This window comes from Larus michahellis, chromosome 3, assembly GCF_964199755.1.
Source record: "Larus michahellis chromosome 3, bLarMic1.1, whole genome shotgun sequence".
In the NCBI taxonomy this organism is placed as follows: Eukaryota; Metazoa; Chordata; class Aves; order Charadriiformes; family Laridae; genus Larus; species Larus michahellis.
In genome coordinates this window covers 17,325,544-17,340,567 of record NC_133898.1, presented here as the reverse complement: position 1 = coordinate 17,340,567, position 15,024 = coordinate 17,325,544, and the positions used below count along the sequence as shown (strand labels likewise).

General features: G+C 38.0%; 1 protein-coding gene across 33 annotated transcripts in view; it reads right to left on the bottom strand.

The window, feature by feature from the left end:
- The window catches only part of NRXN1 (neurexin 1), a 717,017-nt gene that overhangs the window by 364,219 nt on the left and 337,774 nt on the right, over positions 1-15,024 (bottom strand). For all 33 annotated transcript variants that reach the window (XM_074578846.1, XM_074578845.1, XM_074578848.1 and 30 more), the window contains 2 exons: positions 12,208-12,589; positions 11,491-11,681 (listed from right to left, as the gene is read on the bottom strand). In XM_074578846.1, coding sequence (XP_074434947.1) covers positions 11,491-11,681; positions 12,208-12,589 — 573 coding nt within the window. The remainder of the gene's footprint in view (positions 1-11,490; positions 11,682-12,207; positions 12,590-15,024) is intronic.

Here is a 15,024-nt window from a genome sequence, read left to right as displayed (position 1 = left end):
ATTAGTTATTTTTTCATATCGGCCATCACAAATATTTTGCATAGCTACTTTTATTTCACTTAATCACATGCTTCATTTTTACCTTCATCTCAACTTAGAAGTAGTTTCCTACAAAACTCAATCCATTAGAAATTCAGACAAGGCAGAATTGGAGAAAATGTTGTTAATGAAAATATTTGTATATTGAATGTTCGTTAGCAGAGGTTCAGAAAAGATAAAACTTGCTCCTGCTCCCACTAAAAAAGATCAGAGGAAGCAACATAGTACGATACAAGTTCTCAGGTTTTCTCCTCTTTTTCACTTCTTATGTAAGTACAGCTTTACTACTGGCTACGTTACACCCTCTAAAACAGGATTAATCCCTTGTTGAGTATGTGCCTATTTACCTTTATGAATTACATGTCAGTTATTTCATCAAGTAAGGTATCACAGTTCATCAGATCAATAGTATGAGATCATGACACTATTTAAACTAGCTGCAGCCTAAACGTAATCTATTGCAACACCGCTACCACTGAAAACGTGTGACCATTTCAATTGTGCACAACAGAAAACGCAGTTCTTCTATTTCTTTCTTTCAACATATAATCATTTTTTAAGTACATACAGAAAGGGATATACTTGTTTTACAGGGCTAACCATAGTTTTTGGAACCAAAGTTTAGCCATTGTCTTTCGTGCATGTATTTTGTTCCGAAGTTTATTTTGATTTTTAAATGTATTCCTGAAATAGTCTCCATTTTTTTTTTTCACAACTATCCTGACATTTTTAATTTATAAAGGAAAATAAACAATTTGTATAAAATATAACAACTGGCATAAACAAAGTAGCAGGTAGTAAAAAAATGGGTGAGTGAATAGCGTTCCAAGATTTCCTTCTGATCTCTGCAGAAGCTTCAAATAAAGCACTTTATTTGAAAGCAGATTCTCCTTAATCTCACAACTCTCTTCTTACTTATATTAGGAGTCAGTACACAGAGTTATCCCCTTTTATTTAGGCAGGGAGGATTGTTTCCTGTCTTCATTTTTCTGAGGCCAAAAAATAAGTATGCTACGGTGTTTCTCACCGGCGTGTTCATTGCAGACCAAAGGAATCAACTGGAAGGCAACACTTTTCAGAGTTATACCTATTTATCATGGCGATAATAGTACTGCTCAGTTATATCAGAAGCACTGACAAAGAGAAGAGTTTAGTGGGTTTAATGTATATCTTTTACACGTAATGCAGATCTTCCTTTATTCCAAAAGGAGCTTTCCTATTTACTCCTATGTATCTCCTTTCTCACTTAAAGCTGATTTGTACTTTGAAGAACAAGTGAATTTAACACAGAAACAAATTGCTAGCTAATAAATGATCCCAACTTCTCAATTCTCAATGTATTCATTATTGGAATCACACTTATGCAAAAATGCACAGAACACCACACAACAGTGAGTCACACAGAACTGTTGGTGAAACAAATACTGGCAAATCCTTCTGTAATAACTCATCCTTTTTTTTTTTTTTTATCCCGAGACTCTACATTTCTTCAAAATAAGAACTTTGCAAATACCAACACAAAGAAATGTAAAATAATATTTCTGAATAAGTAATAGAAGTATCTTATTATTTGGCACTACTGACATTGTTGACAGGTCACCTCAGAGACTTTCCTTCTTTCCTGATTCATGTCCACATCCAAGAATTCTTACACAATACATGCTGGTGGGCAAAAACTATTCCAAAAACTACCATGGTCTCCCAGCACTAGTAGAGAGGGAATTATTATCCATGTGATTAAAACGGTAACAGCAATACGTAAATACTGGTCAGGGAATCACAGAGTGATAGGGGTTGGAAGGGGCCTCTGGAGATCATCTAGTCCAACCCCCCTGGCCAGAGTGGGGTCACCTAGAGCAGGTCGCATAGGAACGCGTCCAGTTGGGTTTTGAATATCGCCAGAGAAGATGACTCCACCACCTCTCTGGGCAGCCTGTTCCAGGACTTAGCCACCCTCAAAGTAAAAAAAAAATTCCTCATATTGCAATGGAATTTCCAGTGTTCCAGTTTGTGCCAGTTGCTCCTTGTCCTGTCACTGGGCACCACTGAAGAGTCTGGCCCCATCCTCTTGACACCTGCCCTTTAGATATTTATAAGCATTGATGAGATCCCCTCTCAATCTTAAACAAGTAGTTTAACCAGGATATAGTTAGGCTTCTTTACTCCCTGAAATCTGTATGGTTTTTTGTACATATCTGGTGTTCATCTCTTGAACACCATTGATGACAAGAAATGAACATCGTTCATTCAAAAAAGTTCCATGTGTGAATGAAAACAAAACAAAGAAGAGGAAATAAAACAGGAGAAGGAACTGTGGCTTGGCTTTTTCGTAACCCATAAAGACAACATCCCTGGAATGTTTTTATATGGCTGCACAGAGGCATCTTCAAATCCATCACTCCCTCCAAAAGCAGATTATTCTCCCTTTGTGTCTTATTGTGCTACTGGTTTCAAACGTACTTTCAGCTATTCTCTTAATTTCTCTTTAGTTTTTAGAAGAAATTTCTCTGTCTTGTTTCTAATGTCACATGGCGCTAAATCACTACTACGGCTAGGAACAAGAGTGCTTCTGCAGTGTACTAGAGCGGTATTACTCCCCAGGAAAGAGATGGATAGCTCTGGCATAACATGGTGGGTTCTGAAAGCACAACAGGTATCTCTGCAATTCCTTTATATGACACATGAAAATACAAAGGAACATCTGGCAGTGCTGAAGCTGAGGTGTCAGGCACACTTTCCTCCAAATACACCATTTCAAAATGATCAAGCATATAACAGCTTCTTCCCTCAGGCAGGCAAAGAGGAATGAAGACTGCAAAGACTGAGAAATGCCATAGGGAAAGTGTAATCTCGAAAGAAAGAAGTGCTCACTTTCTTCAAGTCCTTCATAAAACAGATGATTTGCTGTTAGAAGATCAGTAGAAATCGCTTTGTAGTATCTTAATAGTTGCACAATGAAGTATCAGGTGGAACTCAACATAAGACGACCCACACAAACCCAACTCATGGTACTTTTGAGGCAACTGAAACGTGAAAATAATTTACTCCCACACAAGCTGAATATGCACTGACTTAGACACAACAGACAACACCCTGATTTTGAATCAAGGGATACTGTCTCAAATGAAAACGTCAGGTAGGCATCTAGATGCCTTTGACATTCAATGAAAAACAGGAGCCTACTTGTCCTCAATGACCTTCTCCCCTCTCCAAGTACAAAAGTACCTACATACCATTTACTTTGCGCAATAGGTAAAGTGGTGACTTCTCTTTCAGATGTGGGGTTTCAACACATACTTTAGAAAAGGAATTTGGCTTGAATAGCAGATGAGTGGTGATTCTACAGTCTCTCTCCCCACTTTCATGACTAAATGTTTACTTTTTGTGCCATATAAAAAAAATAAATATTATGTGATCCTTTAAAAATATAGATGAAATATAATTGTTCTTTTTTGAATAAATCAGGAAGCCTGCTGTGATCATAACCCAATAATAAATTGAAGGACAGTTGACAAAGACTTAAATGATGCATCCACACAGCTTCTGCAGCACATACGCTCCAGCATATGGCTTTTCAAATCTCCCTTTAGAGTAGAGAATATGCACTTGTTGCGCATTCACAGGCCTGTTTGGTGCTAGAGCAAAGCACGACTGGATTTTGTCTACCACTTGCAAGGGCACTTGAGGGAAGACATGAATATGTAAACTTTGTAGTTTATGCCCACTTATTCACTTCAAAGAGTCCATTCTGTAGCTTCAATATTGATTTGTGGTTGAAGTAGTTTAGGTTTGATGTGATTTTTTTTTTCTTTTTTTGAAGAAAGGTAGGCTTTTCAAATATTTTTCCTGTTGGAGTGATGAATTCCATCACTTTTAGACTCTCTCTCACCTATGAAGGCAAAGGATAGCTAGCTTACTTGTCCAGGATCTGCTGAGTTTTCTGCCCTTTCAAATACTTTGGGCAAGAGGCAGTTGTATGTGATAGGTGGTGCCTTCCCTCTTCCACATTCCCCATACTGATAAGCAAGTAAGGCAAAAAGATTACAGACAAAAAAAAAAAAAAAAAAAGGAATTTATGGGTTAGCAAGTCACTCTTTCAGGAAGGAATATTGAAACTGTTATTTTCAGCCCAATTCTACACTGCTTTCAGTATCTTCCCTGAATACCTCATTAAAGATATTCAAAAAAAGAAACCACCAGCACTGAAACACTGGCATTGTGGGTGTTCTTTAGTCATCCTTATTGGCATATATGACATATTCTAGTTATTTGTCAAGAGAATTTAACTTCGAAGGTATTTCCTCCCTTGGCTGATATTGTTCTCTTTCACTGTAGTGCTGCATTCTAATCTACACCGCCAGAAAAAGAGGCAGTGAGAATTAAGAGGTACCAGAGAGAACCTACAGTTGACGGGTGCACCAGGAAGAGCACCTTACAGATTTCTCTTGCCACCAATTTCTACAGCAGTTCACACTGGAGATATATCTCCTGCTCTACCTTTCTCCAAATGTTCTGACTCCATCACACCGCTTTCTAACCATGCTACTCTCATAACTGCATTGGAGGCTTTCTGCACTTGGTGCAAATGTGCTTTTGTCTAGAAACTTCTCGTGCTATTACTATGCTGCTCACCGTTTTACATCTCAGCTCTGCTGGATGTGCTCTCTGCTTCCGCATTCACCTCGTGGTGCTCAGTTTTCGTTCCTATTACACTTTTTGGCTCTGTTCAGAACTGCCCAATGGTTATGCAAATACACCTATGTTCCACAAGCGAGTAAAGCTACACGATAGAAAGTGTGTGTGTGCATGTGTGTGTGAAAAGCAACAACATGACAATGTCCTTAGCAGCGAAGTTTTCAATAAACAAAAGTAGTTACTCAAAAGGTAAGTGCTCAAGTCTGAACATCCCCCGAGATTTCTCTCCACCATTTCCCCAACAATCCTGTCCTCTAACGATACGTATTCTCAAACAAGAGTTACACACAAAAAAATTTAACATTTTCTTGACAATAACAACTCTCAGATTCCCAGCCACTTTATTTCTCTTTGCTTCTTCCCCCCCTCCCCTGAAGACTAGATGGAAATCACTGGCAATGAAAAAGATTAAACAGATTTAAAACCAAAGCAGTCTGGCTTGTCCAATGGATTGAGAGGAAAGTTGGTGATGCATGTTAAATGGTAAATAATAAAACCTAATTGCCATATAAACGTGCGTGGTAATCCATCTCCCACAGACTTGATGCTATGCCAATTAATCTGCATGAGGGGGATGGCTGTGGTGGAGAGGTGAAGGCATTCAAGCACATCAAACGTCCTTCGTTTCTTTCCTGTTCTGACCACTTTTGTACATCATATGCACCCCAAAAATAGACAAGATCTAACAAAGCAGGCATTTTCACGGCACAGTATACTCAGATTTCCCTTCCTCCTGGTATGCTTCTGGAATCATTTGCTCACTCTCTGCTTTAATAGCCAACACATGCTCTTAGCAGAGCTTGTTGTCAAAAGAGTGAGGAATTCCTCTTTTCAACAGGCATCCTAGACCTCAGACTTCATCATCGACAAAACTCTTCTTAGTACTTCAGGCAAGATTCTCCACATAAAGCTACCAAAAAGCTGAGAGGTTAAACGTTCCCATTTTGAATGTAGGTTTGCAGAGGGCAACTTTTTACATAATATTACCAATGACTTGATCAAGACAATCACCTCCAGACCCTGAGGATATTACATGAAGCAGCTCTTTTGCAAAAAGGACTGCTCAGTCAGAATGCCAAGATCGACGAGGATGGTGCTCTCATACCCATGGCAGCACATTTTGAAAACAAGTTCAGAATATGCTTGTTGGCTGGGGCGGTGCTAGGATTCAGTGTGATATATTTACACTAAATATCCAGATTTTTTTCTAAGTTTTAAGGGTATACATGCTTCTTGTATTATCCTTAGCGTAGCTTTTACTTAGTATTCCAGCAGGGCTTGAAAGAAATTCCACAATCAGCAACGGTAATAACCTACATGTCAAACAATTGTAGGAATGTAGGCAAATCTATACATCTGTATGTGTGCAAGAGACTGAAAAGAGCAGGGGAGTATTTTCTTTAATTTTTATTTAATCCAGAACTACTGGAGTAGATTTTTATTTTTTTCCCCATCTCATAATTTTGGATACAATCTCTGAAGGCTTAGCATTGCCAAAATTATTTACACGTTCTGGTAGGCAGCATGGCTGTTTAGAAGCAGTATGTGACAAGTTGCAAAGAAGGAAGGATAAAGGAGTCTGCATTAGGCCAGGTTGTCCAATCACCTATTGTTAATCCGCCCATGTATCTTTGCTACTCAAAGAGGAGCTCTCAGGTTTAAGTCCCTTATTTTTCCCTCCCCAGCAGTACAGAGGCTGCTCTTCCAACTCTATCAGGAAGACAACAGCTGCATTTGCCATTGTCTACTCCAGCAGGTCACATTAGGAAGATCTATTTGCTGTTGACAGCATTTGGAACTCTGCATTTGGAAGAGAACGTTATTTCTGCATGAAGCATTTACAGCTCACTGGCAAGGTCATTACAATTAGCTCGTGTATGTTTATTTGAGAAATTTAAGCATTAATACTTGTTAATTTGTACAAATTTGCATTTTTATATAAAATACTTTCTGCGTTTCTTAAAGCTTTGTTTCTTAGTAATAAAAGATACAAAGGACCACTGCCATTGATAGAGACCTCGTCACATAGAGAAGAACATGTAACGCAGCAATAATAATAATAATGGGCTCAATATAAAACAACAGGGACAAATACTACATGAAAGTGAAATGATTTCAATTTCCATTGCTGGAACAAATCTTCCTTACGATCAAGACTAATTTAGCTCAGTTTTGCATAGCATGAATAACCTACTTTGACAGGCAAATGAAATATCAATAGATTAAGTGACTATTACAAATCATCAATGAGTATGCCAGGCTAGTAGTTCTACTGATAATTTAGTTAATTGCATTAAAAGTTTACAAGGATGAATTAATTGTCAAGTGAGTCTTTATGTACATGGAAGAAGTATATTTAAAGTGCATTTGCAAAACCACTGAGGTGATACCAGAAATTAATATGATTACTTTTCTTTCATATGCTTCAGACTAGGCTGTTTTCACATTACTGGAGAAAATGGGAAATGAAAAGGCGCATATATATATAGATGTATAATATATGAACATACATAAATGTATATAGCAACAGCACCCATAAATCACAAAGGAATAGAGGAAGCCAGAGGGAAGTGAAAAGCTACAGAAATAAAACAGAGAAGAGACCCAGACAGGAAGGAAGCTGATTCTGATGTATGCTGTAATATGAACAACGTTTTTTGAGGATGCAGTGATATAACAGCACAGGAATAACATATAACTTACAATGGACTCTAAAATTGACACTTGGGAAGGCCACGTGGAAGAGCAACAGAGTGAGACAAGTTGAAAGTATGGATGTCAGTTCAAAAAAGCAGGTCTTAAAGATGTATGAAATGCTGCACAGGCAGCAAAAAAATCAAGCCATAAATGTTGAGGTGGGTAGGATTTTTTTGTGATGGCGATTTCCTTTTAAAAAGAAAATATGGTTAGCCCAACACCAAAATTAGAATGACTGCAGTTCATCCTGGAGGATACATCACAACTAGAAAGTTTGGAATAGGATAGGATACTGAAGTACTGAAACTACCAACTCCTAGAAAAGTTTGTAACTATTGTTAAATCTAAAATAACAGCAGCATTCCTTAGCATTTCATTTGGTGAGAGTGCGATATTTCAACTTTTCATCTCAATTTATAAAAAATTAAAATACTAAGATGTTTTAATTTTCTGACATTCTGAGTGGATTCTTGTAGGTTTTTACATGTTCACTGTTTAAAGAAAACGGGTGAAAACTTTGGGGATTAAAATAGTGCCTATATTTGTAGGAGAGAGGCAGAATTAAGATTAAACCCCAGTAGGTAAGTGGATACAAAGTCATGCTTGAGGATGTTCCTCCTCCTTGAAAGCACATCATGTATCTTCCAATATTTATAAAAAAAAAATATTGTGACAGAAGTCCGATTTCCCACACCACAGGAAAAAAACGTGGAGAGGAAAGACATTATAGATGTTGTAATACCTACAGCCTGAGCAAAGGAGATGTTTTTTTCTTTGGCAACAGTGAGGAACAAGAGCACGAGTCAAATGCCACTTTCACTTGCATTTCTCGGACCCCTCAAACCGTAAGAGCATCAAGCACAGCAAGCAAGAATTCCCCTCCACCCAACTATTCTGGTCTGTGAAGGCCTTGAATTGTAGCCAAGCTCATCATCTGAGCTGTACTGAAAGCAGGACAGGGAATCTGCTCATGAAATACATGAAAGCAAATTTGCTGTGTAACTGAATGTTGGCAGGCTTGAGCTGCATTGCCTTTGCTGTTAAGACTCATTTATCTTCACGGGTTATCTGCTAGAACCGCACCCGAGTACACTTTGCTAATTTTCTCTGCTAGGAGAAATAACACAGTTCTTGGAATCCAAACACAGAACTATTTTCACTCCAATTTATAATTTATCCATCTAATTACAGCAATAATTAAGCTGGGGAATTTAATGTAAGTGTTTCCACAGGTACCCAACTCTAATCCACTGAAATTGTACCAGAGGTCATGCAGGGAACCCACGCCTGTAATAATGAACTTTCTCTGTTATACAGCCCAATCCTACACCCGAAAGGAAACGTATAGTGGAAATTCTCTGCCATGCTTTTATGGCAACTGTCCACTTTCCCAGACAACTGGCATGCTGTGCAGGCTCTACAACACAATCTGTGTCGTATCTTCATGCTGTGTATTTGCAAAAAAACTGCATATATTTGATTTATCTTTCCAGGATTAGCTTGGATTTCAGCATCTAAAATCTGGTAACTCTACAATTACTCAGAAAGGCTGCAGATTCTGTATTATCTGTACACATTTATATTTCACCCAGTGCTAACTCTGGTTAAACAGAATTATTGATATCACTAGCAGGAAGTTTAATTTTGAATTTGCTATGTTGCTAGGGGTAAAATAATACAGGACAATGAATTAATCATAGCTGCCTCTATCAGTAAAGTGTATGGGGTGTTTCTAGCGCAACAGAGATGTGTCATCATAAGGAACACCGACATAAAATAGAAAAGAACAAGCTACAGGAAAGCATTTCAACTGAATACAAAGGAAGCAAAAACAATAACAAAAGGCAATTTTTCTTCTTTTTAGCCGCTGGCTAAAACGTATCAGCTTGAACTCCCCCAAAAATCCAACAAAATTTCTTATGATATATGCTTATATGAAGGAAGCTGACAGAGTAAAATATAATGGAACGCATCAAAAAAATAAAATGAAATGTACTACTATGAGAAGTCGGAGGTTGAGGACCTCTGTAGGCTAGACCAGCTTAAGAAAGATGCTTATTATATATTACTGTACTGAATATGTCAGGCTTGTTATTCTTTTACTAGCCACATTTCCTGGGTGGTGAATTACAGAAAAGCAGCACCTAATACAATTCACCTTCCACGCTTCAAATCTCAGTACGTTTTTTCATGCTCTTCAGGTTTTTTTCCACTGGAATTCAAGGTTAGAAAACACACCAGCTATGGATACAGTTTTTCTTCAAAAGGGTAAAGCAAAAGTAGAATTTTCAAAGTGAAGAAAACAAAGGAATGTTGGATTTTATAAGTTACCCTCGCTGATGAGCTTTCTCTGTGACTGCGCTAAGCAGTGCATTTAGTGAAATAACAGTGCCCTCTAGTGCCTTTATTAAGCACATTGTTCAAACTTTCTTTTCTTAAATAAAGCAACATACCAAACCACCACATTCAGTTTGAAGAAGAAGTAGAGTAAAATGGCAGCGTTAACGTAGGTATCATTTCTTAACAGGATTATTTGTCCTACTCACGTCTAATTAATATACTGGAAAAAAATCCCCCATATTAAATACGTACATATATGCAGAAGTAGTACTTATTGCAACAAAACATGAAAGAATAAGGTGGATACTTTCTCTACAGCATCAAAAATAACCTTGAAATACCAAATTGCCTCAATAAACATCGACCATAATTACAAGGATGCAAAAATGAGAAAGAACATGGCACAAATTTCAAATACAATTTTGAGAACGGAGCGTGAGCCATCCAAAAAGCTCTAATTTATAAACCAAGCATTTCTGATAAAGAGGCTCTTATTGAAGATTATAACATATCAAGATACAGTTTTCACAGTCTTTCTTGCAATCTTAATAGCACTTTCAACTGAAGCAAACATGTGAAATATCACAAAATCCAGAATAATTACTAAGGTCAGCTCATTATCTGTGACTCAGAGGTAGTTAAAAGAAAATCCAGCAAGGAATAAGCTCTTGATAGAATATTAATATCTACTTTGAACATCTTGGCCTTTGAAATATTAAGTTTTCTTTGACTATTATGAAATTTTGGTTATTCTAACAAGAACTTTTATAAAGAATGTTAAACTACACAATACTTTTTCACATGACCAGAACATATTTTCTTAGGTCTGATTTGGTAGGCAGTATTTTAAAGGTATACTTATACATCCTTTCAAAAAGATTTTTTCCTCTGATGCAAACTAGCTTTTCAGAAGTCCATCCTTGCAACTAATACTACTACTTATTTTAAAATATATATATGTTTCAGTTTGGTTTATAAAAGTGGATCTTAAGAACCTAGCTGGACCTATAAAATGTATGTTTAGAGATATGAAACGAAGTTTATCCCACCCTACAATTAAAACAGCAAAACATTACGTATTTAGGTGAATATATGTTTATGCTTCAATACATCTGGCAATTTGTATTTGTAACCGATTCATTAGAGGACTGCCACATAAGATTGCTTTACTTACAAGATTTTTTTATGATATCGAAATACCGCATTGTATTTATTTTACCAACAAAAAGGTAGGTTTTGTGTGGAATACTGAACAGTGGGAGACAGGTCAAAATATTCCCCAATTCTCTAACATAATCATTGGTTTTGCAAAGCCTTGCAGTCATACTGTAAAGCTTGGGCTGTGGTTTCTGCACGTCACTCACACAGCTTATGTTCATGTAAAAATCAAGCTTTTTTCACAGACACTTTGGAGTTCCTCTAGTGCCCCAATTATATTTTGGTATATATGGGCCACTCTGTGTTCTTACCGTTTGCTACTTCTCTTCCTGTGGCATTTTCACACACTTAACGTAGTACGTGACTGTGCAGAACTATGACTAAATTGGCATCGTCAGGCTAACATAAAGATGTCATCTCTTGTGATCATATTAGTTACTATCAACTAAAACATTTCACATGGTGTTACAAAATTATACAGTAGTTTACATACATGATTGATTCAGGTTATCATTCTGTAATGATCCTCACTGTAGGTTATACAGGAATTACTGTACTTACTTTTGAGATCTAAATTTCTGGCTCCTGCTGTGCTCTGTGTTGTGATTTTAGTGTCAATCTTTACAGTGTGGAGATTGTTGGTATCCCTTGATATCATCACATTATGCCACTGGTTGTCATTCAGAGGTTTATTAGAACTTCCTTTGATGAGATTTGCACCATTTCCCAAGTCAAACACATAGTGTAAATACCTGGAAAAGAGAAAAAAGTGGAAAAGTTTCCTTTTTCTTTACATAGCAAGGGGGCACTAACTAATATGTCTAATATTTCCTATTTCCTTGTACTCCTCAGTAGCACTGGTATAACAGGAAGACCAAAATGAACGCCAATTGAGGAAGCAACCTTAATTCAGAGCAATCACCATTCGTTTAGATGAGCTGAGATGCAGTCCCCAGTTTCTGGAAAGTAACGAGCACTCCATGTAGCAACACATGCATACATACGTAGAGAGAGAACAAGAGGAAGGCTATAAACTAGCACTTCTTTGTAGTAAACGCTATAGAAGTTACACCTATTATTTACTTTCATTTTTTTTCAGGCATCTAGCTTCATCTGAAAGAAAAAGGTCACAATAAAGCATATGAAGTTTAACATGAAGAAACATTCATTAATCATATATGTCCAGTCAAAGAGTTGTATCCTAATCGTTCTCTTGCATTTCTCCTGTATGTATATTTTGAATGGACTTTTTTTGTCGTTATGCTAATCCATACATACCCTTTTACTAATTCAACCACAATGAAATCATTTCCATCGCCACTGTTATAAAGTATCAATCCATCCAGAGAGGTTGTTTTGAACTGGAAAAAAAGGTGCATAGATGTATATGCTTGTAGCGTGGCCAATGCAACATAACTTGCTTTTGTTTTAAATGTTACGGGGTCTGCTATGATGTTCCTGAATCCAAATCTTGCATTTAGCTCACAATAGTCGATGTCTCCATTTTTACATAAGTCAATGTATGCCATGCCATTAAATGTAAGACTCTGTAGATGCCCAATGAAATTAGAAGGCACAGAAGACAGGTAGCGTCGCTCCGTTATTATTCCTGTTTCTATATTGTGGAATTCCAGCCGTGTGTGATCACCAGCCATTTGACCTTTAAATAGTAACAAGAAAACACATGTTAGCATCTGAAATGGGAGGTCAAAAAGCACACCATGTGATTAAGTATCTGCATCAGTTTCACACTTTTCAGAATGTGCAAGGCCACTTCTGGCTCCAAAGAGGACTATTCTAAAATCATCCAAAACTTCTGATAAACTTCTAGGAGCCTTTCCACTGAGTCCAGTGTGTTTGTATAAGGCCAGCAGCAGGATTTCTAAACTGCAGCACGATACCACAGCGAATCAAACTGCCAACAAAAACCCCTCACTTTAGTTACACTTAACCAGACAAGTAGTTTCAATATAAGCAAGTGCAATTCATTAACACAACATGAAGAACACAAAGTAAACCTCAGAGCTAAAACTACAATGTTAGAGTTTCATGGAAGAGAGGCGTAACAGTTTGGGGGATATTACTCCATGTATTTTGCTTAGAAGTTCATGATTTGGCAAGCCAAAGGAAGGATTCCTGTTTAAGCTGTATTAGATACATTAATGCTAGGCCTGGCAAAACCCTGTGCTGCTAGGGTTGTCAGAGCCTTCCTTAAAAGCAACTGGCTTTATTCCACGGCTATAAACCCATGGGAGAAGGGGGCAGAGCCTAAGAGATGGAGGAAGAGGAAAGCCTGCAGCAAAGGTGTACGCCAGTGTCTTGTAATCCTGAAAACAGCAAGGGACTTGTCTACATCAGAAACATGGCCAAAACCAAGCCTCACAGCTACCTTTGAGTCTTTCTTTGTCATGCAAGGACTCCTGCACAGCAGAAAGTCTGAAACTTGCTGACTGTGTAGCTAATCTGAAGGAAAGGGTCAACGTTACCAGGGTACACTGCACACAGGCCAGGTAAGTTTTTAAACTGGTTGTTAAATACCTTACCCTCCACATCAAAATTGTGTCCACTGAAGAGTCCCCTTTCTAGCAGAGTTTAGAACTATTTTTTTTTCCCCATGCTTATTTTAAAGAAGTAGGGCAGCACTATCACAAGGCTGATTCATGGTCACGTTGCGTGGGTATGATGACAAAACCTCTTTTTATTACTAATAAATTTCACCACTTAATCTACCTTTTGCAAACCATGGACTAGATTTGCCAGTTCCTTAGACGTTTCATGTCTCTCACGGAGTACAAAGAAAGTGAACAGCAGATCCAGCCAAGCTGGAATAAATACTGGCATACAACTGCTCTACAATGTAAGCTTCCCTACTTGCAGTGCAAAGGTGTTGACAGACCAAGTTCCCTCTGCCCTTCCCTGAACACACTATTCCAAAAGGAGAGTGTGAGCTCTGACCCAGCTTGGATGTGTTTAGTGGTGCTGCAGAAAGGCCCGAGGCGGGCTTAGAGAGCCGTACCTTCATAGGTCTTATAAGCAAGTGTCTGCGTATGCGTGTGTGAACAGGGAAAGGATAAGGGCAAGATGAACGCAGGTGTTTGGGCTTTGCCCGGGGAGACGGATTCACAAGCAGGTTAAGAATTGCAGCATTAAGACACAAATACAAGTATCAGTGAAGTTACAGTTGAAATAGACCTGCAAGCTTTAAAACAATTAAAAAAGAATTGCTCTAATAATTTATGATACATGTTTACGAGCATCTTACTTAGCTTCCGGAGGCATTCTGACCTAACTCTACTGATGTCATCGAACACCATCAGCATCTGGGATCCGCAGTCATACAGGCTAAGCACTGCAAGAGGCACTTTAATTCCCAAGGACAGCCTTCTTGTCCTTGTTTCTAAACATCAGTTCTGAAGATACCACTTCTTGTGTATTAGCAAAGGTGGGCTCTTCCTTGCAGTAATGAGTCAGGGAGCTGTCTTGGAAAATGCCAAATCTGTAACTTTCTGCAAGGCCAAGAGCTGTATATTGGATCACAGCCAGGGAGCTGAAGATCATGTTTTAGAGGAGGAACATTATGTATTCCAGTCTTATATCACTTCAGATGGCATTGCATAAATGCCATGGCAAAAATCCACTAAGCTTTGGCCTGTAGCGCTCACTACATTCGCTACCTTAAATGTATTTCTTTCTTGAGCATAGTAATAAAAAAGTTCCAGAATCTGGGCTCACATCCCAAATCTCCCTCTAACATTTCAGTTGTACAAACATGCTAACAGGACTTGAGGCTTCACATAATGCTCCACGGTATTTGCAATTACAGCAATGAAGAAAAAGAGAAAGACTGTAGTTTGTGCTTATAAGGTTGGGGGGTTTTCTTTTTGGGGTTTTTTTTTTTTTTGGTTTTGTTTTTTTAACTTGTCAGATTGGTGCACAAAATGCATTACCTGTTGCAATGCTATGGGACAAACAAAAGGCCAAGGGAATTTCTGTTCATAACCATAAGCTAGGTATCCTTTCCATTATCCAACCATAGTAACCTCCTTCAGTCCACTTATTTTCTATACACTACCAGAAAACAAAGTGCATCAGAGC